Source organism: Lepidochelys kempii, chromosome 6 (genome assembly GCF_965140285.1).
Source record: "Lepidochelys kempii isolate rLepKem1 chromosome 6, rLepKem1.hap1, whole genome shotgun sequence".
Taxonomy (NCBI): domain Eukaryota; kingdom Metazoa; phylum Chordata; order Testudines; family Cheloniidae; genus Lepidochelys; species Lepidochelys kempii.
The window spans coordinates 100,094,372-100,121,437 of NC_136385.1; the positions used below are offsets into that span (position 1 = coordinate 100,094,372).

A 27,066-nucleotide genomic window follows, 5' to 3' on the forward strand; every position below is an offset into this window, starting at 1 on the left:
CCTTCTTGCAGAGGTGAAGTAACTAAGCTGCCAGGAGAGCTCTCGCCCATCATTTTACAGTATCTTCTGTTCAAAGTACAACAGTGGCATTTACAGTGTAGACCTGCCCTACTAATAAGGCAGGCCAAAAAAGAATTTGAATAGCAAAAGACAAAAAAAACTAACAGCAAGAAAATTTTTAAGTTTCTCAGAAACAGAGAGCCTGCTAAACAACCAGTGGGGCCCCTGAGCGATCACTGTGCTAACGGAACACTCATGAAGACCATGCCTTTGCTGAGAAGCTAAATGAATTCTTTATATTAGTCTTCACTGCAGAGGATGTGAGGGAGAGTCCCACACCTGAGCCATTCTCTATAGGTGACAAATCTGTCCCAAACTGAGGTGTTGATAGAAGAGGTTTTGGAATAAATTGATAAATTAAACAGTCAAACTGCCAGGACCAGCCAGTATTCACCCAAGAGTGCTGAAGGAACTCAAATGTGAAACTGCAGAATTACTAACTGGTATGTAACTTATCACTTAGGGTATGTCTACACTGTCAAGTTTCTGCACCACAAGTTATACCATTTTTATTAAAACACTAGAATTTAAATCACTGTTGTGCGTCCACATTGTGTTCCTTGTGGCGCTGGAGTGCATCCACATTAGCAGCTCTTGCAACAGCAAAGAGCAGTGCATTGTGGTAGCTATGCCCCTGTGCAACTGGCCGCAGGGTGCTTTGGGAAGGGTTTGCAATGCCTCATGGGGCAGGCACAGCGTCACATGATGCAGATTTCCCAATACCATTGTTCCATGGGCATCCTACTACATTGCCAGCTGCATGTCAACTGAAGTGGGGAGGGGGAGGGAAAATGTGTGACAGGGAATGTGTGTGTGTGTGTATGGAGGGGGGGAGAGACAGTGTGTTTTAGGGGACAGAGAGTGTGTCAGCATGCTGTCTTATAAGTTCAGACAGCAGCAGGATGAAACCAGTCCTGAGGCGGGGGAGGGGGAAACTGCAACATCAACCCATGCCTGCTTCCCTGGGCTCTCTACACAGCACTCTCTCTCTCTCTCTCTCTCACACACACACACACACACACACCTGCCACCGTGTTCAACAGCACGAGCATTCCAAATCAGCACAGCACGCAATGGCTGTCACAAACGGTGCTCTGAAAAGGGAGGGGCGCATGTCTCCAGGGCAGCCGAGTTCAAAACAATGAGCAGAGCAGTCACTTGAGGCATTATGGGACTGCTCCAGAGGCCAATTACAGCGCAGAAAGCAATCAAGTGTCTACGCTGGCAATAGAGCGCTGGAGCCTCTGCGCAAATAGTCTTATGACTCTCGTCGAGGTGGTTTTTTTCCAGCACTGCAACTGAGGAGTTTCTGCGCACAAAGTGGCTTGGCCGGGTGTACACATCTGCAGTTTGAGCGCAAAGAGTTGCTTTACTGTGCAGAAACTTGCCAGTGTAGACAAGCCCTTAAATCAGTCTCTGTACTAGATGATTAGAGGATAGCTAATGTAACACCAATTTTTTAAAAAAGCTCCAGAGGTGATTCTGGCAATTACAGGATAAGTAAGCCTAACCTCAGTACCAGGCAAATAGTAAAGAAGAGATTATGAGACCCATAGATGAACATGATTTGTTGGGGAGGAGTCAACACAGCTTTTGTAAAACCTTTGACAAGGTCTCTCACCAAAGGCTCTTAAGCAAAGTAAGCAGTTATGGGATAAGAGGGAATACCTTCTTATGGATCAGTAATTGGTTAAAAGACAGGAAACAAAGGATAGGAATAAATGGTCAGTTTTCACAGTGGAGAGAGGTAAATAGTAAGGTCCCCTGGGGATCTGTACTGGGACTAGTACTGTTCAACATATTCATAAATAATCAGGAAAAAGGTGTAAACAGTGAGATAAATTAATGGAATATAGGTCCCTCGATGGTTATTAGCCACGCTGGTCAGAGATGCAACCCCATGCTCTGGGTCTCCCTAAGTCTCTTGACTACCAGATGCTGTGACTGGATGACAGGGGATGGATCACTCAATAATTGCCCTGTTCTGTTCATTCTCTCAGAAGCTTCTGGCATTGGCCATTGTCAGAAGACAGCATACTAGGCTAGATGGACCATTGGTCTGACCCCGTATCGCCATTCTCATGTAACTTGCATTGACCAAAGTTTGTAGTGCAGACATTGGCCTTAAAAAAAAGAACTAGATAAATTCATGGAGGATAGGTACATCAATGAATATTAGCCAGGATGGGCAGGGATGGTGTCCCTAGCCTCTATTTGCCAGAAGCTGGGAATGAGCAACAGGGAGTGGATCACTTGATGATTACCTGTTCATTCCCTCTAGGGCACCTGGCATTGGCCACTGTCAGAAGACAGGACTTTTGGTCTGACCCAGTATGGCCGTTCTTATGTTCTTACAGTTTCAGACCTGCTATTTCTCATTCGGCCAAATGGACTTGGAAACCCACAGTAATTTAAAGCCTGTTTTAAAAATATCTCCCCTTTATGGAGAAGGATTTTCCATTGTGCTTCAGAAATGTTACATTCTCTCCTTGTGGATGAGAAGCTCATGAAAGTTAGCAAAGCCTTTGTTACATTGAGGCAGGATGATTGCCGTGCTACACAAGGCTCAGTGCTTAAAGTAGTCTGAAAAAGGGGGGGATGGTCTATCGGAATCTGGGGGCAACAGCTTTGTTAAGACAGTGTTTAAAGTCCACACACACACACACTCCACACACACACACACCCCCTTCAAACACTGAGTCAGATCTACTACTCCCTGTAACCATTAGGAAATTGCATCAGTGCAGAATGAGGCTGCCTATTTACTATATCCATGCTGCATAATCTGTACTGATGACTAATTGATCCCCAGCAATTATTTTGACCTGTAAGCCCTAGGTCATTTCTACTTGAGATTACCTTTGTTGCCATAGATGTTGTGATCATCTAAGGCAGGGGTGGGCAAATTTTTTGGTCCGAGGGCCACATCTGGGTGGGGAAATTGCATGCAGGACCATGAATGTAGGGCTGGGGCAAGGGTTTGGGGTGCAGGAGGCAGTGGAGGGTGTGGGAGGGGGTGCGGTGTGCAGGAAGGGGCTCAGGGCAAGGGGTTGGCGTGCAGGAGGGGTAGAGGAGGAGGGGCTTACCTCCCGCGGCTCCAGGGTGGCAGCAGCGCGCAGCGGGGCTAAGGCAGGCTCCCTGCCTGCCCTGGCCCCACGCTGCTCCCAGAAGCTGCCCTTGTTCCCATTCCCGGCCAATGGGAGCTGCCGGAGGTGGTGCCTGCAGGCGAGGGCAGCGCATGAAGCCCTCTGCCCCTCCCCCACGGGCTGCAGGGATGTGGTGCCAGCTGCTTCAGGGAGCAGCGCAGGGCCAGGGCAGCCAAGGAGCCTGCCGTAGCCCTGCTGAGCCACTGGGCTGACAATCCAAAGCCCTGACGGGCCAGATCCGGCCCGCAGGCCATAGTTTGCCCACTCCTGATCTAAGGCTACAAGATTATAGCCCTCTGGCAAGTAGAAGTGAGCTGGTAGAAGAGTTTTATTGGTGAGGGATACTTGGCTCTGGAATACACTTCTCATTTTGCTGTGCCAGAACCAAGGTGGATAAAAATCAATGATTTAATTTAAAAAAAAAATCAGATTATTTTAATTTAAATCTGATTTTTTTTATAAAATGGTTTTTGAAGAAAAAAACCTACCTAAAGATAGTTTTAATTAAAGATACAATATAGCTCAAAGATATCTCATCATGGAATAGGGATTATGAATTTTAATTCTATAGTATGAGACAATATATTCATGTAATGTTTAAGAAATGTTTTGTAAATTAGGTCCAATAGTTCATGGATTAGGGACCAAATCTTATGCAGTTTCAGGGGCTTCTGTATAGATTATTTAGGTTAATCTTTCTGTCTACCCAACGGGACTCAGTGCTCAGTCTAGAAGATAGCATCAGAGATACTTAGTTTTGCCCTTCTCAAACTGTGCATTTGTGTCTCCAGAGATAAAAACATTTTTGCTGTTAACAAGCATATAAATAAAATAAATAAATAAATAAAGGTAAGAAATAACAGACCTCAACCCTATTGTCCGTCTGCAAATTTATGTACACAAGAGTCAATCCCTTAACTCCCTCTAAAAGTGCAAAGTTTCAAAAAGTTCAATGAATAGAAGATTGTTGGGGGCGGAATAGATCTAGACAAGTAGAAGAAGTCTGGAGATAAATATGAGAAGCGAGGGACATATGCTTGTTCTGTTAAAATATTATGTTTGCTCTTGAAGAAAAAAATCCAGAATACTTAGTGTTATTGTTTTAGTTAAATAAAACAATTTAAATGTCTGTCTGGTGATGTTCTCCTCCTAATACAGCATGGCAAGAACATCCTCCAAATATTAATGATTAACCTGGTGAATTGGAGATAGTTCACCTCTCAATGACTTCATAAATATCTGCTTCAGTTACCTTTGGTAAATGAAATAACCAAACCATCATTCATTTTCTGATATAGCTGTAAAACTAATCTGAAAAGTTTTCAAAATAAATCACTGTTTAAAAATGTATAGTGTGTACCGTCTAAAAATGAAACATACATCTATCTCTGAGTTGTGTAGAATATGTATTAAAGTTATAACAACCAACAAGAATCCAATTTTATGTAGAAAACCATGATTAAATAGAGTCTTCCTGACTAGTGATTTAAATCAAATCCACCCTGGCCAGAACCTGGATTTTGTCTTTTTCAGAGTACACGACAAACTTTTTTTCCCAAGGCTTTTCCAAGGTGGGTTAGGTGGTGTATGGTATAGGGGTACCTAGCAGGATGAGAAGGTTCTCACTTCATGGGGTCTGTTTTTATTATCTACGTTGGAGGATATTTAATTGTTGTACTGCCATGCACCTACAAAATATGAATAACTGAAATAGTAAACAATATTCCATAAAGGCAAGCCAGGTTTTCCACACAGATCCTACTCCAATAAAACATTCTGTATAAAGGGAAGGTCATCAAATTGTTAATGCACTGAAATAATAACACTTATCTGTAAATAGGACTTTTCATCTATTGATCTCAAAGCACTTTACAAGAATAGGTTTCAGAGGAACAGCCGTGTTAGTCTGTATTCGCAAAAAGAAAAGGAGGACTTGTGGCACCTTAGAGACTAACCAATTTATTTGAGCATGAGCTTTCGTGAGCTACAGCTCACTTCATCAGATGTTTACCGTGGAAACTGCAGCAGACTTTATATACACACAGAAATCATGAAACAATACCTCCTCCCACCCCACTGTCCTGCTGGTAATAGCTTATCTAAAGTGATCAACAGGTGGGCCATTTCCAGCACAAATCCAGGTTTTCTCACCCTCCACCCCCCCACACAAATTCACTCTCCTGCTGGTGCTAGCCCATCCAAAGTGACAACTCTTTACATAATCAAGTCGGGCTATTTCCTGCATAGATCAAGGTTTTCTCACATCCCCCCCACCCCCATACACACACAAACTCACTCTCCTGCTGGTAATAGCTCATCTAAACTGACCATTCTCCAGGTTTAAATCCAAGTTAAACCAGAACATCTGGGGGGGGGGGGGTAGGAAAAAACAAGAGGAAACAGGCTACCTTGCATAATGACTTAGCCACTCCCAGTCTCTATTTAAGCCTAAATTAATAGTATCCAATTTGCAAATGAATTCCAATTCAGCAGTTTCTCGCTGGAGTCTGGATTTGAAGTTTTTTTGTTTTAAGATAGCGACCTTCATGTCTGTGATTGCGTGACCAGAGAGATTGAAGTGTTCTCCGACTGGTTTATGAATGTTATAATTCTTGACATCTGATTTGTGTCCATTTATTCTTTTACGTAGAGACATGCCCCTCTGCCATGTACATTGGTCAAACTGGACAGTCTCTACGTAAAAGAATAAATGGACACAAATCAGATGTCAAGAATTATAACATTCATAAACCAGTCGGAGAACACTTCAATCTCTCTGGTCACGCAATCACAGACATGAAGGTCGCTATCTTAAAACAAAAAAACTTCAAATCCAGACTCCAGCGAGAAACTGCTGAATTGGAATTCATTTGCAAATTGGATACTATTAATTTAGGCTTAAATAGAGACTGGGAGTGGCTAAGTCATTATGCAAGGTAGCCTGTTTCCTCTTGTTTTTTCCTACCCCCCCCCCCAGATGTTCTGGTTTAACTTGGATTTAAACCTGGAGAATGGTCAGTTTAGATGAGCTATTACCAGCAGGAGAGTGAGTTTGTGTGTGTATGGGGGTGGGGGGGATGTGAGAAAACCTTGATCTATGCAGGAAATAGCCCGACTTGATTATGTAAAGAGTTGTCACTTTGGATGGGCTAGCACCAGCAGGAGAGTGAATTTGTGTGGGGGGGTGGAGGGTGAGAAAACCTGGATTTGTGCTGGAAATGGCCCACCTGTTGATCACTTTAGATAAGCTATTACCAGCAGGACAGTGGGGTGGGAGGAGGTATTGTTTCATGATTTCTGTGTGTATATAAAGTCTGCTGCAGTTTCCACGGTAAACATCTGATGAAGTGAGCTGTAGCTCACGAAAGCTCATGCTCAAATAAATTGGTTAGTCTCTAAGGTGCCACAAGTCCTCCTTTTCTTTTTACAAGAATAGTTACTCTTTTTGCAGATGGAAAAAAATGAGGCACAGAGAGGTTAAAGGACTTGCCCATGATCACATAGCTAGTCAGTGTCAGATCTAGATATAGAAACCCAAGTCTTATCTATTTATCCGATAAGGGATGTTGCTGGTCTTACTCTAGCTACTGCTTCTGCTTCTTATGGAGCTGAAGAACTGTAGTGTCTAAATGATGACTAAATGATGTCTAAATGATGCATCCGATGAAGTGAGCTGTAGCTCACGAAAGGTTATGCTCAAATAAATTGGTTAGTCTCTAAGGTGCCACAAGTACTCCTTTTCTTTTTGCGAATACAGACTAACACGGCTGTTACTCTGAAACCTAAATGACTGTTTCCTGTTTGTTTGCTAATCCTTAACAACAACATTGAACACATGCATACAATTTTTTATTTTTCAAAGTATTACAAACATTAATTAGTGAATCTTCCCACACCCCAGCGAGATATGTAAACCAGTATTATTAGCTCTGTTTTACCAGGGGGAGAAGGACAATAAGGACTGTTTAAGGCTACAAATTGAATCAGTGGCAGAACCAGGATTAGAATTCCTGGCCTCTAGTCCATATTCAATCCACTAGACTATATATCTTGTCACATCCTGATGCTTTTATATGAGCTGCTTAGTAATATTATTTTGCCATCATGATGAGACAGATGAAGTCAGTTGGGTAATTTTTGCTGAGCACCTAAATGAATACATCTGTGGAAGCATATTATTTTCAGTAGAAGACCCTCAACTCTGGAATGAACATCTCATTTGCCAATCAGAGGCCAAATCTACTGATTTTCAGGACACGACTCAGGTCTCAATCCTGCAAGGTACCGAGTCCCCTCACCTCTTAGTAGTTGAGGGTGCCAAGCAACTTGCAGAATCAGAACATCAAACACTTCTTCCTGTGCAGGCAATTATAGACAGCATTTGAAGAACCTTAATCTGGGTTGAGAATCTTGGTCTTGTCTTCTGCCAATCATAGGCACCAACTCCATGGGTACTCCGGGGCTCAAGCACCCACAGAAAAAAAATAGGGGGTGCTCAGCACCCAGCAGCAACAGTGGTTCCATGGTCCTGGAGCTGGCCACAGAGCAGCTGTTCAACGGGCCCCAGGATGGCCAGTGGAGCAGTGAGCGGCTGGTGGGAGGCACTGGGAGGGGGCAGAGAGGAGCAAGCGGCAGGTAGCAGGGGCCTCGGGGGAAGGGGAAGAAGGAGGTGGGAAGAGGCAGGTGAGGCTTCGGAGGAAGAGACCGATCGGGAGTGGAGCCACCGAGTGGGGGTGGAGCACCCGCCAGGAAAAACAGAAGTCAGCGCCTGTGCTGCCAATAAATTACATTTGTTGCTTTTAGCTTTTGTACATGCACTCCAGGGATGTATGAGGGAGGCACTTATTAATCCAAAACTAAATAAAAATATTAAGGCTTTTGTAACCCTTCTGCCTGTCAGAGTTGGCAGCAACAAGGGCTGGGTTCAGTATCTCAGGGTTCCATTCCAATAACACAATGCAAAACCGGCTCGAGCCCCCACTCAGTGACCTGGGACAAATGTATACCACCCCCGCTGGGCGCCTCCAAGAGGCAATATTTCCCCTCTCGCAAGCGCAGAGTCTGAGTGTAGCAAAAATCCTTTTAATAACAGAGAGAAACAATGTGACGCTATGTTGGGGAAACACCACCAACAGGATTCCTAACACAACCCATGAGCAAAAAAACCCACCCCAAGCACACTGGGGCGTGTCCTTTCCCTTTGGTTCTTGAGTCCAGCAACCCAAAATCACCCAAAGTCCTAGAAGTCCAATGACCCAAAAGTCTCTGTCCCTGGTCAGGGGCAGCCCCAGAGTTCGAAAGTTTATCTGCAGAGTTTTACCTCCCAACCTGGGTGGAGATTGGGGGGGTTAAGGGGCACCTTACGTGGTCCAAAGCTGATGGCCCCACCTCTCCACAGGGCTCCGCTCTGCCGGCTGTCCCATGAGCTGCTCTAGGCATCCGACAAACCGCTTTGCTCTGCTCGCCGTCCCGCCAACTGCTCTGCTCCACAAGCCGCTCTGCTCACCATCCCGCCAACTGCTCCACCATATATCTTCAGGCTCCCCCACTACTTAACACAACACTCAGTGATTTCAGCTCTTAGTAAGTTTAGCTCTTTTGTGATTTCAGCTTGTAGTAGGGGAGCCTCAGTGCTGGTGCACCATTAGCCCAAAGTGAATTCAGCTCAGCAGCCTGTAACTAGACTCCTAATGAAATCAAAATTAGCTCTGATATTCCACAGTGAAGAGAGGAGGAAGTGCAATTAGCATGTAAGGCCCTCACCAGGGGGCCCATACCACCAAGCATTAATACCTATCCCCAGCCTCTCACTATTCACAGAGTTTTGGAACCCATGTCCCTTGCCTAGCGAGTGCTACTTAGTTGATGGCGAGTCCCTCCATCATAACAAAAGGCCAAGTGCAGTTCCACTGTCCTTGATTCCCATAATCAGGGTAATAACAATTTATTCTTCCTGCCCCAATAACAGAGACACTGGGGATCCCACAGCAGTCAAAGTGACCATTTGGGCAGCTATGGCCTCATTCTAGACGACGTGGGTGTGCCTATACAAATGAGATCGGCCCCTGAAGTTCTTTTCCACAACTTGCCACACCTCACCACCAGAAGTCAGGGTGGAGCTCATCCTGACTCTGCTTACACTTAAATGGCAAGTGTTTTGTTTAATTTCCTTTGTAAAGGATTTTACAGACAGTAAATCAGGGTTTTTTTCTTTTCCGTTTCTCTTTTTCAATGACAAATGCCCAATCCAACAGTGACAGCATCTCTTTGAATGGTAGTTGGTAATTTGGGACACAGACACTGGACAAATTCAGTCCTGATACAAGCAGGCACTAATGAGAAGTGTGTGTTCTTTTACAGCGTATGATGCATCATCTCCTTTTCGGCTTCCTTTTCTGATAATAGTAGCTAGTATACAACATCATACAAGAAAAAAAAACCAGACAGCAATCTGAACATTTTACAACGATAAAAACAAATTGCTTCTCTCTCACTGCACAATAAGAACCTTTAACAGAAAAACTGAGCTACCACCAATTTCATCCTGAGTCCACAATGGGCAGGCGAAAGGTGAGTCAGAATCTCTTGAAGCTAGAGAATGTTTCTGTCAGTGAGCAGAATGCAAGATTGACTGAGATTTCCTTCAGAATAATGTCCTGATCTGCCCACCATCCCAGCTTGCAGAAAACCACCCAATTGCCATATTGGGGGCCAGTGTCTGTACCCCATTTTGTTGGCATCCTTCAGTCTGAAACTGATCAGTGATTTTATGTTTAATATATCCAACCCATCACTGCAAACACCATGTATGGAAATGTTATACCATATATATGTTTCCCTATACTGGAAACCTACTGACTGCTATACTTACTTACATGCCTCCAGCTTCCATCCAGGACACATCACATGATCCACTGTCTACAGCCAAGTCCTAAAATACAACCGAATTTGCTCCAATCCTTCAGAAAGAGACAAACACCTACAAGATCTTTATCAAGCATTCTTAAAACTACAATACCCACCTGGGGAAGTGAGGAAACAGATTGACAGAGCAAGATGGGTACCCAAAAATCCCCTACTACAGGACAAGCCCAACAAGGAAAATAACAGAACACTATTGACCATCACGTACAGCCCCCAGCTAAAACCTCTCCAGCACTTCATCAACGATCTACAACCTATCCTGGAAAATGATCCCTCACTCTCACAGACCTTGGGAGGCAGGCTAGTCCTCGCTTACAGACAGCCCCCCAACTGAAGCAAATACTCACAAGCAACTACACACCACACCACAGAAACACTAACCTAGGAACCAGTCCCTGGAGCAAAGCTCATTGTCTACTCTGTCCGCATATCTACTCTAGCGACACCATCAGACGACTCAACCACATCAGCCACACCATCAAAGGCTCATTCACCTGCACGTCTACTAATGTTATATATGCCATCATGTGCCAGCAATGCCCCTCTGCCATGTAGATTGGCCAAACCAGACAGTCCCTATGTAAAAGAATAAATAGACACAAATCAGACATCAGGAATGGTAACATACAAAAAGCCAGTAGGAGAACACTTCAATCTTCCTGGACATTCTATAACAGATTTAAAAGTAGCTATACTTGAACAAAAAAACTTCAGAAACAGACCTCAAAGAGAAACAGCAGAACTAAAATTCATTTGCAAATTTAACACCATTAATTTGGGCTTGAATACGGACTGGGAGTGGCTGGCTCATTACAAAAGCAGCTTTGCCTCTCCTAGAATTGACACCTCCCATCTATTATTGGGAAAGGACTACATCCACCCTGATCGAATTGGCCCTGTCAACACTGGTTCTCCACTTGTGAGGCAACTCCCTTTTCTTCATGTGTCATTACATAATGCTTGCATCTGTAATTTTCACTCCATGCATCTGAAGAAGTGGTTTTTTACCCACAAAACCTTATGCCCAAATAAATCTGTTAATCTTTAAGGTGCCACCAGACTCCTTGTTGTTTTTATGAAAATGTTGTGTCTCCTTCTGGCTGGAAAATAGGATCCAAATCTTTGAAGCAAACAGAAAAGAGCTCTCTGGCATTGTCTTCTGATTCAGAGCCTGTACTTGCTGTTTATCCTAGTTCAGGGTTTTAAAATATGCCACCAAGACCTGTATTTCATTTCTCCTAACATTTCATCTGACTCAGCAAACAGGCCATCTGTTTGTGTTACCCAGTGTGTAGAAATCTGGTGTGAAGTTGTACCAGTTTCCCAAATGCAGAAGTGAATCACTCCCACCCAGACTCAGATGTTATGAGAATTAATGTATACAAAACCAAATTGTCTTACCCACAGAGGGAAAAAAAGAGGATCTGTACAAGTTAGCCAACTGTGCAATAGTCACATTAAGCCAGGATTATTTGTTAAAAGATTCAAAGGGCCTGAACTTCCTGCTTTTAATTTCAGTGGGAGCAGGTCCTAGTTTAAATTGATAGGAAATTATAATTCTATATAAATTTACACTTAGTGTATATTACATATATTATACTTTCATGCTGTGGGTCAAATCTTGTAGTCCTTACTGAAGCAAAACTCCCATTGAATGACTTGACCCTGTAACTGGGTGAATATAAATACAATTTTTAAATCCGTATTTACAGCTTTTGAAATGAGTCGATTCTTGTTGGGCCGAACCCTTAGATCCTTTCCAGTTTATACTCAGGCTTTGCTCTAATTCAATGGGAAGTTGCCACAGAAAGGCTGGAATAAAAAATGCATGTCTGATACTGAGGACATAATCCTGCTTGTTGAAGTAAGAACCTCTGATTTTTGGCATATTAAAATTAAAAAGATGGAGCACTGTATCTGTGGAGCTGTCATCTCTGCAGACTCCACATCAGTAGCATAGATAAGGGTGGCCGCAATATACTCCACTTTATGAAATCAGGTGCTGACCTTGGGCTCCTGTAAAGTTGCCAAGGCAACCTCAGATGGGCAAAGTTTGGACACCCTGGCTTATTCAATCATTTTGCCCACATTCTTGCTGCCAAACCAAGATTAACAGGACAAAGTGGAAGGCAAAAATTTGTGCCTGAAAAGTAAGGTGAATTTTTTTTTCAAATCTGAATACATTCATCCTATCTATTGAGCTGCTTTCTCATTGGTATATTCTCTATTAAAGATGTGCATAGCTGTTTCCTGTTTCTTTAGGGGCATGCTTTGCGGTAGTTTCCTCTTTCAAAACCAGCTCCTGTTCACAGTAGTTATGGCATCACAGTAAAAACTGCAACACTGGAATACATGGCTTGCCAGGTAAGTCCAGAACATCTAAGAAACCAGCAGGGCATAACTTTTATCAGCAATATTATCCTCTAGTAGAGTTCTCCAGCTGGTTCTCCTTGAATGTGATGCTGACAACATCAGACAGAACTGCTAAACACTGAGACATACAAGGGCGTGGAGAGAGATTGTCTGATGCTATAGTACCAACGTGCATGAGGCACAAGGCAGAAAGGTGAGTGGATCTTTCCAAAGACAGGGTGATTTAAGACACTACTCCAATCTGGTGGACATGGTTTATTGCTCTTAAAGAACTGGCAGAGTTAAAAGCCTCTATTGTTTGTAGAGGAGCAGGGGAAATAATGAAAATATTTTCAGATGGGTTTTTAGATTACAAACTACAGTAAAACCTCAGAGTTACGAACACCTCAGGAATGCAGTTGTTCGCAGCTATGAAATGTTCATGACTCTGAACAAAATGTTTGGTTGTTCTTTCAAAAGTTTACAGCTGAACATTGACTTAATACAGCTTGGAAACTTTACTATGTAGAATAAAAATGCTGCTTTCCCTTTTTAAATAGTTTACGTTTAACACATTACTGTGCTGTATTTCCTTTTTTTCATGTGTTTGTGTCTCTGCTGCTGCCTGATTGTGTACTTCCAGTTCCAAATGAGATGTATGGTCAGTTCATAACTCTGAGGTTCTACTGTATAGAGTTTCCATCACTATGTTTCCCCAGCATCATCATGGCTAAGGAGTTAAAGCAGCTCATCTGGTTATTATTCTTTATTATTTGTTTAGCACCAACAATATTCACAGCCGTTTACCATACAAAAAAATTCAAACAGTCTCTGCCCCAAAGAGTTTACAAACTAAGCAAGAGAGACTGAAGACAAGGTGCTCTGGAAAGTGGTTTATTAATGTTTCTAGTACCATATATATTGTATTTCACATAGTTTCTCTCTCTAAATGTGCAATATCAAAAAATTGCTTCATATAAGGTATTGCGAAATCATAGTAATAGACAAATGTGTGAACTACATCCTACCAAACCAATGACCTCTGTGTTACTTATGCATTAGCCAGTTTATTTTAACAATAATATTTGGGATTTTTTTATTGCTTTATGAAATAGTCTTGTAAGCATATCTCAGAGTTAATGGAAGTTAATTCTTTGGAGATGTCCCTGGCTCCCTAATAAAGATAGACTACATTTGTAACAGTTGTGAGTATAATTTAACAATTCATGAAAGAAGGTGCTTTTTTAAGCATGGGGCATGAGAGATACCATACTAGTATACGATGCATTTTAAGTAAACAGTAAATATGGGCTCAAGCATAAAAAGTCCCATAAAAATCCAGTTTTCAAACATCCAAAATTTTGTCAAGGTTCAGACTTGAGTTTTTGAATCTGCTCATTCTAAAGATAGGGACCATTTGCAAAATTCAGATCGAAATCTAGATTTGGGAGGTATTATTGTGAGAGGGTTTCAGTTTGAATCTCTCTCTCATTTTAAACACCTGAAACAATATAATTTTCAACATGGGTCTGATAGGAAACAGGCATTTCAGGTCAACTAGCAGCACCTACAACTTCTGGCTCCTTTACTACTATTTTGCAAAGAACCAATGTAGCAACAGCCCTTATAGATCTTGCAGCTTTTGCAACACAGTCCTCTAATTGCTTATTTTACCCGCAGGGCCAGTGGTGAGCTGGAGCCAGTTTGCACCAGTTCGCATTGTTAAATTTGGAAGCAGTTTTAGAACCGGTTGTTAACCCGCTTCCCTGCAGGAGGCTTTGATGGGCTCTGGCCGGGAAATGGTGTAATTCCTCCTCTGGCTGCCGGGGGCGCTGCGGGAGCCATGTGGGCTGTCTCCTGGCCCTGGGCACGAGCCCTGTTGCTGCTGCTGCTCCCCCAACCCCTGGCCCTGGGGCTCCCGCTGCTGCCTGGAGGGTCCCCGGCTGCTCTGCTGGGCCTGGGCTGCATCCTGATGCTCGGGCTGCTCCAAGTCGCTCTCCCCGTAAGCACCCACCACCCTGCCCGCAGCCAGCTCCTCTCTCCAGCCGCCCCCGGACCCCCTGCCTGCAGACAGACCCTGCCGCACCCCCTGCCCTGCCCTACCTCCAGCCACCCCCGTACCCCCTGCCCGCAGACAGACCCTGCCTCCAGCCGCCCCCGCACCACCTGCCTGCAGCCAGCCCCTGCCGCACCCCCTGCCCTGGCCTACCTCCAGCACCCCCTGCCTCCAGCCAGCCCTGCACCCCCTACCACCCCCGCAGCCAGCCCCCGCCTCCAGCCAGCCCCGCACCCCCTGCCACCCCCGCAGCCAGCCCCCACCTCCAGCCAGCCCCACACCCCCTGCCACCCCCGCAGCCAGCCAGCCCCGCACCCCCTGCCACCCCCGCAGCCAACCCCCACCTCCAACCAGCCCCGCACCCCCTGCCACCCCCGCAGCCAGCCCCCGCCTCCAGCCAGCCCCGCACCCCCTGCCACCCCCCGCAGCCAACCCCCGCCTCCAGCCAGCCCCGCACCCCCTGCCACCCCCGCAGCCAACCTCGCACCCCCTGCCACCCCCACAGCCAACCCCCGCCTCAAGCCAGCCCCGCACCCCTGCAGCCGTCCCCCTGCACACGCCTCCAGCCAGCCCCCGCCTCCAGCCAGCTCCGCACCCCCTGCCGCCCCCGCCTCCAGCCAGCCCCGCACCCCCTGCCGCCCCCGCAGCCGTCCCCCTGCACGCACTCCCTGCCGCCCCCGCAGCCAGCCCCCCGCCTCCAGCCAGCCCTGCACCCAGCCAGCCCCGCACCCCCGCCTCCAGCCAGCCCCACACCCCCTGCCATCCTCGCAGCCGTCCCCCTGCACGCACCCCCTGCCACCCCCGCCTCCAGGCAGCCCCGCACTCCCGCAGCCAGCCCCCGCCTCAAGCCAGCCCCACACCCCCGCAGCCGTCCCCCTGCCCGCGCCCCCTGCCACCCCCGCCTCCAGCCAGCCCCCGCCTCCCCTGCCACCCCCGCAGCCGTCCCCCTGCACGCACTCCCTGCCACCCCCGCAGCCAGCCCCCCGCCTCCAGCCAGCCCCGCACCCTCTGCCCGCGGCCAGCCCCCGCCTCCAGCCACACCCCCTGCCAGCCCCGGACCCCCTGCCTCCAGCCACACCCGCACCCCCTACCCGCAGCCAGCCCCCGCCTCCAGCCAGCCCTGCACCCCCTGCCCGCAGCCAGCCCCTGCCTCCAGCCAGCCCTGCACCCCTGCCCTCAGCCAGCCTCGCACACCCTGCCAGCCCCGCGGCCAGCTCCTGCCTCCGGCCCGCCCGCAGCCAGCCCCCGCCTCCGGCCCGCCCCGCAGACAGCCTCCGGCCCGCCCCGCCCCGCACCCTTGCCCGCGGCCAGCCCCCACCTGCGGCCTGCCCCGCACCCCTTGCCTGCGGCCAGCCCCCACCTCCGGCCCGCCCTGCCCCACCCCAGACCCTCCGCCCACAGCCAGCCCCCGCCTCCGGCCCGCCCTGCCCCACCCCAGACCCTCCGCCCACAGCCAGCCCCCGCCTCCGGCCCGCCCTGCCCCGCCCCGCCCCGCCCCCCTTGCCCACGGCCAGCCCCCGCCTCCAGCCAGCCCCTGCCACATGCACCTGCTGCCCGCGGCCAGCCCCCGCCTCCAGCCAGCCCCGCATCCCCTGCCCTGTCTCCAGCCAACCCCTGCCGCACGCACCCCCAGCCCTGTCTCCAGTCAACTCCTGCCGCACGCACCCCGTCCCCTGACTCCAGCCAGCCCCTGCCACACCCCCCTGCAGCTCTGCCCGAAGCCAGCCAGCCAGCCCCACACCCCCTGTCTCCAGCCAGCCCCGACCGCCAGCCAGCCCCACACCCTCTTGTCGCCAGCCAATCCCGCACCCTCCTGTCTCCAGCCAGCTCCGCACCCTCCTGCCCTGCCCGCAGCCAGCCCTGCACCCCCTGCCTCCAGCTAGCCCTGGCCCACGCCCCTGTCTGCAGCTGGCCCCATGTCCACTGGTGCCCTGCAGTTCCCAGGGCAGTAACCCTGCACACCTGCTTCAATGAGGGGGGCAAGGAGCAGCTGGGACCCACACATGTGCACACCCTAGGGTGACCAGACAGCAAGTGTGAAAAATCAGGACAGGGGGTGGGGGGTAATAGGAACCTATATAAGAAAAAGACCTCAAAATTGGGACTATCCCTATAAAATCGGGACATCTGGTCACCCTAGCACACCCCCAGGGCGTGGCGGGGACCCACACATGTGAAATGGAGCTCATTTCTAGTTCAGGCCCATCTTTTTAAAAAAAGAACTTTAGACAGGGTTAACACACACCTGTATTTTCCCGGACAGGTCAGGCTTTTTGGTTCTTAAATCAGCCGTATGGTAACCCTATAGTCCAAAAAATACATACTGTGGCACATCCCTTAAACCAGAACTTTTTATATGGAACTGGTTGTTAAGATTTTGGCAGCTCATCACTGCGCAGAGCCATTTATTTACAGCAGCGTAGCACAGATACTGAAAATTGCTCATAGTAATTAGTTGGATCTTTTGAATTAGAAATGTAGGAATCATGGTGAAATGTGCTTGTTGCAGATGCGTCAAAGGAGATTAAGCTGGTGGTTAGTGGCTGAAGTAGTATTTGTTGAAATGAGCGCATATGCCTTACTGTTCATAACACAAAACCATTAGTCAGACTCTGCTTGGGCTTTTCTAATTTCCAAGACTAAGGTATTCTCCAGTCTGGGAAAAAAAAAAAAAAAGAAAAAAGACTTTCTTCCATTGAATTGAAGTAGGAGGTCTCTTCTGAAAATAGACTGTAGAAGGTTACTAGAATCTTCATTTCATGTTCGTGATCAAATCAAAGGATATTTTTTGTGCAGACTGTATTGCTTTCAAATGGCAATGTGCAAAGAGAATCTTTCAAGTCCTCTCTGGAGAATACTCTGTGGAGCTAAATTGCAGTGTTCAGAACACACATGCCATGGTGAAGGGAGTTGTAGAGATACCATAGATGAGATAGACTTTCCTCCTGGAATGATTAGAAAGGGTCCTTATTAGCTTCTTTACATACTTCCCCAAAAGGTTATGATTTCCCAGTCCATTCTTCCAGTCTATTACTCCATATTTAACTTTCCCAGTCTACTCCTACAGCTGGTTTCCTATACTAGAGTGGTGGAGAGAGTAGCAAAATGGTGATCAAGGAAATGGACTGATAAATAACCAGGACTATTGGTTGCAGTGGGGACAGTTGAAAATGAATGGAAAGCTAATCCCACGTAGTTTTATGTTGGGGATATATCTAATTTGGAAACCAGAATATAGATATGATGGGCCAAATTCTACTCTCACAGTTACACAAAGATGAGGCTGGAAGAACTCCAAAATCTGGATTTACTCTAACGTAACTAAGAGTAAATTTGGTCCCATAATAAAGATATTTTTGAAGGGCAAATTCAAAATTAGGTTTATATGTATTCTATACTGGAGAAAATTAAACAGTCCAGCCAATAAATAGATATAACTCCCAAAACTATAACCCAATAGCATCATTCTAAGCAACAATTTAGTTATTTGGATTCACAACCAGCTGGTGGGAAGAAGTAGATATTAGATACTTTTACGAGTTAACCCTAAAACTATAGCCTTATGTTCCCTACTTACATTATTTACCAGAAGGATGGCAAAGGTGATAAGAGGCAGCCCATTCCCAGTATAACTACTAACTGAGCCTCACCACTCACCCCTATCAGGTGGTAGGTATCATTCACAATATTTCACAAATGGTGAACATGAAGCACAAGAAGTTGAAAGGTTCGTTTTACGCTACAAAATGGAACTATTCTTTGACTACAAGAGGGGTAACACAGCAGTTATTTGTAATGTAGATGGAGCCTTCTTACCCAGGAGATCTTCAAAGATCTAAAACTCAAAAAGATAGCTTTCTCTGACAGGGTAACAAGCCTTGTGGATAGGGGGAAGCAGTAGACGTGGTATATCTTGACTTTAATAAAGCTTCTGATACTGTCTTGCATGACCTTCTTATAAACAAACTAGGGAAATGCAACCTAGATGGAGCTACTATAAGGTGGGTGCAAAACTGGTTGGAAAACAGTTCCCAGAGAGTAGTTATCAGTGGTTCACAGTCATGCTGTAAGGGCATAAAGAGTGGCATCTTGCAGGGATCAGTTCTGGGTCCGGTTCTGTTCAATAACTTCATCAGTGATTTAGATAATAGTATAGAGAGTACTCTTATAAAGTTTGCAGATGATACCAAGCTGGGAGAGGCTGCAAGTGCTTTGGAGGATAGGATTAAAATTCAAAATGATCTGGACAAACTGGAGAAATGGTCTGAAGTAAATAGGATGAAATTCAATAAGAACAAATGCAAAGTACGCCATTTAGGAAGGAACAATAAATTGCACATTTACAAAATGGGAAATGACTGCCTACAAAGGAGTACTGCGGAAAGAGATCTGGGGGTCAGAGTGGACCATAAGCTAAATATGAGTCAACAGTGTAACTGTTCCAAAAAAAGAAAAGCAAACATCATTCTGGAATGTATTAGCCAGAGCGTTGTAAGTAAGACAAGTAGTAATTCTTCCCCTCTACTCCACGCTGATTAGGCCGCAACTGGAGTATTGTGTCCAGTTCTGGGTGCCACATTTCAGGAAAGATGTGGACAAATTGGAGAAAGTCCAGAAAAGAGCAACAAAAATTATTAAAGATCTAGAAAACATGACCTATGCAGGAAGACTGAAACAATTGGGTTTGTTTAGTCTGGAAAAGAGATGTCAGAGGGGCCATAACTTTTCAAGTACATAAAAGGTTGTTACAAGGAGGAGGGGGGAAATTAGTTCTTCTTAACGTCTGTGGATAGGACAAGACGCAATGGGCTTAAATTGCAGCAAGGGAGGTTTAGGCTGGACATTAGAAAAAACTTCCTAACCATCAGGGTGATTAAGCACTGGAATAAATTGCCTAGGGAGGTTGTGGAATCTCCATCATTGGAGATTTTTAAGAGCAGGTTAGACAAACAGGAGTGGTCTAGATAATACTTAGTCCTGCTATGAGTGCAGGGAACTAGATGAGATGACTTCTCAAGGTTCCTTCCAGTCTTATGATTCTTGTCTGCCCAAAGTCACATAGAAAATCTGCAACTGAGAAGGAAAAATACAGCCTCAGTGTTTTACCACCTAGTTCTGGGATTTAGCCACAAAACCTTCCCTTCACATATTTGTTGGGAATGAGCCAATATGATCTAGCAGGTCTTTCCCATTGTTGATTTCTATGATCCAGGCAGAAGCATATAACTTTGGAAAAAGAAAAGGAGTACTTGTGGCACCTTAGACTAACCAAGTACTCCTTTTCTTTTTGCGAATACAGACTAACACGGCTGCTACTCTGAAACCTGTCATAACTTTGGAAAGTTTCACATTAGAACAAAACTCTCCCAGAGCTTTTCGTGCCTCAGGTGGGAGCCTCAGATGTTGGCCGGGGGGGGGAGGAGAAAATCACTGTGCAGTGCTTCATTTTCTAAAGTTCAGCCATAGAAAATGTCCTCTGTTCATCTCCCTTCACAACTCTACCCATCTCTTCAGCACCAAGGAAAGATTCAGCAGGTACAGAATGACAGTTGAATGACTAACCAATTTATTTGAGCATAAGCTTTCATGAGCTAAGAAGTGAGCTGTAGCTCACGAAAGCTTATGCTCAAATAAATTGGTTAGTCTCTAAGGTGCCACAAGTACTCCTTTTCTTTTTGCGACTACAGACTAACACGGCTGTTACTCTGAAACCAGTTGAATGACAGTTGCTCTTTCAATCTACCAAAAGCACATTCAACTGTCATTCTCAGTTCAAAAATACCCCAATGGCAATAGCTGCTTATTGGGTCCTGCATAATTTTGTGAAGCAAAAGGGGAAAACTTGTTCCCTGGCATGGAGCAGCTTTTCTGCTGAGTTTGAACAGCTGGACACAAGGGCTATCAAATGAGTTCATGGCTTAGGGAAGCTTTGAAAGAGCACAGTGAGCCACAGTAACATTCTGTGGCGTACTGTGCTCAACCTGGGGCTGCAGGAATTGTGCGGTGCTTTCGGCACACCTGTATCACCAACAGTACATCTATTAATGATGGAGTACTTGGTGCACATTTATGATGACTACCCTGTTTGGCACTGATCCTATGGGCTGCGAGAATACAAGACCACTACTTTCACTGGCGGCAGGCTTTACACATCAGGTGTTGTAAACTATTAAAGATTAATTGCTTTCAAAACAAAGGATTTTTATTTACTTACAAAGACAGCTCCAAAAAAAAAAATCTGAAGAATTTACAAGTAAATCCATTTTAACTTAAACAAATTGAGGAACCTTAATAAACAAACAAGAGGAAGGAACACTGATGTCCATTGTAGCAACATACACTGACCTGTGAGAGCCACAGTTGATGTATACATGCAGCTGTGGCTGTCCATGCTTTCCCCCGGGGTGGAGTGGTAGGGGTAGGCATGTGGGTCCTGAGGCCATGTGGAATGCTGACGGGGGTGTAGGAAAGCGCTATGCTGCAATTCTCCACAAACTGCATTGGAAGTCGAGCCCAGGATTGTTACAATGGGAGTCTGCAGCGTCTGTGTTTGCTGCCAGAGAAGCTTCATTATGCCCTGCTGCATCTCCCTCTCCTTTTCCTGCTGGGACTCCTGGGCCTTTCAGCTGTCCACTTTTTTCTTCTCCACACAGTTAGCAATATTGACCCTCCAGACCTTCAGCTCATGGTCTGATGCAGCATTTGGTTGCAGGATCTCACAGAAAATGTCCTCCTGTGTACTCTTTTCTCTTCCTTATTTGAGTCAGTCCTTCCACTGGTGTGGAGGGTCCCTCTCAAAGCCACAGCAGCTGCAACTACTGATAAAACACAGTGGTACCATTGTCAGTATAGTAGGAATGGAAAGCAAAACTCAAGATTCAGAACTCCCTCCTTCCCTTGCTCCCCTAAAGTGTTAAACAAGACATGCTTATTGACACTTCTACTTTGGAGTGCTCGTGCCCAGTGCCACTCTCAGTTCAAGCAATGGGGAGTATGACCCGCCAGGGGTGAGAGAACCAAGTAGGGAATTGCTCAGTGGCATGAAACTATGAGTATAGGGCAATCGCACTGAATACGAGCACCGTTTTCCACAGGTAGTGTTGATTTTAGCTGATCTCTCACTCCTGAGAGTAACAAAGGCAAAAAGAGCACAGCTACTTCTGGTACCCGAAGTTGCCTGAGTCCGTATGCTGCCTCTTTAAGGCAATAGGGCCTGCCAAAGTTATTGCTGACTGGAATGGGAATGTATTCTACCTCAAAGGCAAAAATAAAGCCACCATCCCTAGAAACCTCTGGGAGAGGATTGCAGTGTACCCCCATGGAAGTTTCATTGAGATCTGTCAGGAGAATTAAAGGGACATCCTTGTGTACATAAACAAACTACCGTATATACTCAGTCATAACCTGGTTCATTTATAAGCCAAGCCCCTCAAGATGGATAAGTAAAAATGGAAAATTTTTATGATCCATTCATAAGCCGACACTATAATTCAGGGGTCAGCAAACTTTGGCTCCCGGGCCATCAGGATAAGCCACTGGCGGGCCAAGATGGTTTGTTTACCTCAAGCGTCCGCAGGCACAGAGGTAAACCTAAGTAAACAAAGTGTCCCGGCCTGCCAGCTGCTTACCCTCATGGGCCGGGACAGCAACTAGTTGGGAAATTTTGGGGGGTGGGAGAAGCTGGGGGTTAGGGGAGTAACCCCTGTGACCACCTCCCATCTGACCCCACCTGTAGCCTGGGACCCCCACACTCCCCCCATCCCATCCCTTCCCATCTTAGCTGGGGCGGGCCGGGGAGGAGGTCTCTGGCCTGGCTGGAGCTGCTCTGGCAGGCTGGGCAGCGCAGCCGCAGCGTGCTCCGGCGGGCCAGACCGGGCGGCGTGGCTGCAGCATGCTCCAGCGGGCTGGGCCGGGGGCTGCGGCCACAGCCTGTTCTGGTGGCCGGGGCCAAGTGGCACGGCTGCAGCTGCTTCGGAGGCTGCGGGGAGAGCAGCATGGCCAGAAGGGGAGAGACTCCGGCCCCGCCTCTTCCCTTCTAGCTCTGCTGGCTGTGCGGCTTTCTTTGCCCCCTCTGTTGGGGAGGGAGGGGCTGTGTCCCACCTCTTCCTCTCTCTACCCATTCATAGGCCGACCCCCTTCTCTGATGCTTCCCTTTTTTACTAAAAAAATTTGGCTTATGAACGAGCATATATGGTACTTTGCACGGTCCACACACACCCCCCAGCCCAACTCTAGAAGGGAATGAAAAGCAAACAGCAACTCTACCTCTCTGTTTTGTACTGCCACCTCTTCTAGTGCAAGTAAATTAATGAAAAGTCAATCACTGGGTCCTGCTAAGTTGTGGGAGCCATAACTGTAATGGGAAATTTATTTACCCAAGGTTCGACTGCAGAGACTGGCTGGACTGCAGTGGAGTCAAGAACAGTGCCTGGTTTCAGCACAGCTAGACCCCCACTCGTCAGTCCCCCATACACCTCTTCCTTGTCCACCTCCTTCTCCTTGTTGTTCATGGCAGAGGCCTGTGATTCAAGCTCCTTGGAGGTAGTTACCGTGGTGTGTGGGGTAGCCATCAAGTATGGCATACAGCTCTTTGTAAGATCAGCAGCTCTGTGGCTCAGTGTTGGCCTCCCTGGCCTTCTAGTATGCCTGCCACAACTCCTTGGCTTTCACGTGGCTCTGCTGCTGGTCCCAGTTGTACCCCTTCTCCTGCATCCTCCAAGCAATCTGCCGTAGATACTGACATTGCTACACCTGGTTCAGAGCTGTCTCTGCACAGCCTGTTAGAATAATAGACTATCAGGGTTGGAAGGGACCTCAGGAGGTCATCTAGTCCAACCCCCTGCTCAAAGCAGGACCAATCCCCAATTTTTGGCCCAGATCCCAAATGGCCTCCTCAAGGATTGAACTCACAACCCTGAGTTTAGCAGGCCAATGCTCAAACCACTGAGCTATCCCTCCTCACCAGTCCAAGAGATCCAGTATCTCCTGTCTACTTCAGCATGTAGTAGCATGTAGCCAGCTTAGTCAGCTGGTCAGTTGCACATAACATTGGAGAGCAGACAGAGGTGTGCTCACCAAGATGGACAACCAGGAAAAGGCATTTCAAAAATTCTCAGAGATTTTAAATGTGGGGGGCTTATGGTCTCTGTGACCCCGGGCAGTGGCATGTCCACAGCAATCAGTGTCAGGCATTGTGGGATAACTGCAGGAGGACAATTAAGGTCGACAAAGGTAGTGTCCACCAAAGGCACCGACTTCCCCACTTTCCCCTGAGTGCTCGACTCCCAGACCCGCCCCAACTCCACCCCTTCCATGTGGCCCTGCCCCTGCCCCTCATGTGTCTTTGAAATTATGTCACCTATTCAAGCTTGATTTGATGTTGATTTGATGTTACATTCGCTATGGGCCTGATCCAAAGCCCATTGAAGTAAATGGGAATCGTTTCTTTTTTAAACAAGAAAATAAACTTACTTCATTTAGGCAACATGACAGAAGGGAGGTCTTTGAAGGGATCTGAAAGAGCAGAAGGTGCTGACTTCATGAATAGGAACTGGGAGATTGTCCCGTGCATTAGGACAGCATAGATTCTGATCTTGGAATTAATTATTTGAAGCTACAGGTATTATACTGAGTCATGAAACTGACCTGATGGCAAGTCTGTTAGTTATTTCTTAATGTCGTTGTGTAGACAGCGCAGAGTGGCTTTAAAGTATCCAGAAAAGGCCAGTGAAGAATGTCACCTGCATACAAGAACTCTCCACTGGTTTGAAGCTAGTGCAGGAGACTCTGCTGCTATCTGTGTCAGCCACCTTCTTGATCCTCTGTGTAAAGGGAAGGAAGAGATGTGTCAGGGACATTAGAAGGGTGGGGCACAGCACAGAACCACTCCACTATGCCTGTTCCTCCACTGGCATAATTTGGGGGCAGACCCCGTACAACCCTATTTGTGCCAAAGCTAGACAGCTTTGAATCAGGGAGCAGCAACTGGCCCCTATAAGAATCAAGTCCTGTGAGTCTAGTTCCTTTACTCCTGCATTGGCTTAGAGCTTTCAAAGGACCACTGCATTTTTGTGCACCAGGTTAACTGAATGATCAACCAAATGATTTTTTTTTCTTGCAACAGAAAGAAATTTCAGTGCAGTGGATGGGATCCTTGTCGTTGTGCCCTGGGAAATTAGCAGAAGAAAGTAAGACTACAGAGCTTGCTCTTCTGTATCCAAGCTGGAATTAACTCAATGATTGTTCTAAGGAGGGGACAATGAATAGCACTCTTGAGTGCATTGAAGACTACAATCTGGATAAGAACTTGTTTCCATTTGTTTACATCATTGTGATTGTGGTCAGTATTCCTGCCAATGGCACATTCCTCTGTGTATCTTGTATACAAGTGAGGGAAAAAAATGAGTTAGCAATATACCTCTTCAGTTTATCCCTAGCTGATCTCCTATACACTCTGACCTTGCCTCTGTGGATTGATTACACTTGGCATCAAGATAGCTGGCGATTCTCTGCTTTGCTTTGCCAGATTTCTGCCTTCCTTATGTACATGAATTTTTACACCAGTGCTGCCTTCCTCACCTGCATCTCCGTTGATAGATACCTGGCATTAGTTCACCCTCTCAGGTTCCAACACCTGCGCACAAGTAGATTTGCCTTGCTTGTTAGCATCTTTATTTGGGTTTTGGAAACCAGCCTGAACTGTATGATTCTGGTAAAGGATGAAACATTCAATCAAGTTTGCAATTCCACTAGCCATGTCTTATGTTATGATAAATATCCTTTGGAAAAATGGCAAGGCATACTAAACATCTTCCGGATATGCTCAGGATACATGATCCCTTTGGCAATCATGCTGTTTTGCTACCAAAAAATCTACCAGGCTGTGAGGCATAATCAAGCCACAGAAGACAGAGAAAAAAAGAAAATCAAGAAGCTGCTATTGAGCATCATCATTACTTTCTTCTTTTGCTTCACTCCCTACCATGCTGTGTTGCTGATTCGCAGCATCAATGAGCCGAACAATGTCAACTTTGTCCATATGTTTAAGCCTTATAGAATTACACAGGCCTTAACAAGTTTCAACTGTATTGCTGACCCAATTCTGTACTGCTTTGTGAGTGAAACTGGGAGAACAGATATCCTGAACATGCTCAAGCGCTGCTTTTGTGTGCAGAAATCTGAGTTACAGCAGCCAACAGATGTTACTATGACTAGTACTATTAAAAAGAATTCTACAGCAGTGACACCTAAGTCATCTACAGACCTTTAAGTGAAAATGAACTTTTGTCCAAAATGCCCAATACAGTGAACTGCCAAAGAACTATATCATTGATGAGACAGGCCAAATTCTTTCCTTATTTACACCCAAGAAACACCACTGAAGCTGCATTGTATTCAAAATAATGTGAAATCAGTGGAGTGGCATGGGTGTAACCGAGGGGGAAATTCAGCCATTATATTTTCTTGCTTTACGTATACCATGCAAGGGCAAGTATATGGTCTAGTGATCTAATGGAGGTGAATGTGAGTCAGGACTCATGGGTTCTATTATTGGAGGATCTAATAGGGATTCATTATGTGACCAGGGCAAGTCACTGAAGCAAGTGAAGTTGCACCAGTACATAACTGGAGTGGAGAGGCAGGCCCAGTGTCATTGTTGTAACCAGTGAAAAACAAATCTGGAAATCAAACAGGAATCACCTTCTGCTGTGCTGCCAATAATTTAACAAGTGGCACCCACAAAACTGTCCCCCTTATCTTATTCTATACACCTTGAACCAGGCATGCACACGCTCATGAAGAAGAGGGCAGAAATGTTATGAATCTATTTGCTTTCCAATTTTAATATACATATGAAGGGTTTTTTTGAAAATACCTGGTCTTTTGATACAAACCATATTCCAAAGGCAAAGGGGACTAAGAATTCCAGGGATAACTGTTACAAGTGTGACTGGAATTATACTGCAGTAGCCAGACAGAGTGACTATGTGGGGCACTCATCCTAATCTACCTTCTAATGTGGTGGTGCAATTTTCACAAGCAGGTTTCTAGGAGCCCCCAATATCTTCAGCAACGTTTTAAACCTGTGTACATTTATACAGGCTTGCCAAAAAAGTCTCTGCTTTTGTCTTTGTTAATAGATATGCTTTCCCTTTTTGAGATAGTTTCATTATAATAGGAAGATCCAGATTCAGATGGTTAAAAGTTAATTATTGTTGAAACACACAAGGCCTCACACTACTTGGTTGGAATTATTCCTTGTTTACACTGGTGGAAATGTGGTCCCGAGTCTCCAGGACACAAAGAGGCACAGGAGGAGGAAAACTTTTAACTACTAATCCTCATGCTGTTCTTCTCCTGGGGCTAAAAAGTAATACAGGGCCAGATTCTGCTCTTGGTTATAATGGTCTAAAGCCAGAGTAACTGGATTTACACCCGTTCACCGAGAATTGATATTGGTCCACACTCCAGTCTTCAGGGCTGTCAATCTGGTTAAAAAAAAAAACTATTAAAAAACCTGAATCTAGC

At 46.1% G+C, this 27,066-nt stretch overlaps 1 protein-coding gene across 2 annotated transcripts; it reads left to right on the top strand.

Moving 5' to 3' along the window:
• Positions 1-12,434: 12,434 nt before the first annotated feature.
• Positions 12,435-26,821, top strand: GPR65 (G protein-coupled receptor 65). 2 transcript variants are annotated; one of them, XM_073350697.1, is made up of 2 exons: positions 12,435-12,494; positions 24,662-26,821. In XM_073350697.1, exon 2 carries the CDS (start codon positions 24,797-24,799, stop codon positions 25,805-25,807), a length of 1,011 nt encoding a protein of 336 aa, XP_073206798.1. In that variant the 5' UTR covers positions 12,435-12,494; positions 24,662-24,796; the 3' UTR covers positions 25,808-26,821. The 2 variants fall into 2 exon arrangements, with proteins under 2 accessions (XP_073206798.1, XP_073206797.1); XM_073350696.1 differs by having other exon boundaries at positions 12,445-12,696.
• The last annotated feature ends 245 nt before the right edge of the window (positions 26,822-27,066 follow it).

Bases quoted from the DNA above. Each gene is read 5' to 3' on its own strand.
- GPR65 (XM_073350697.1), top strand. From the start codon at position 24,797: ATGAATAGCACTCTTGAGTGCATTGAAGACTACAATCTGGATAAGAAC.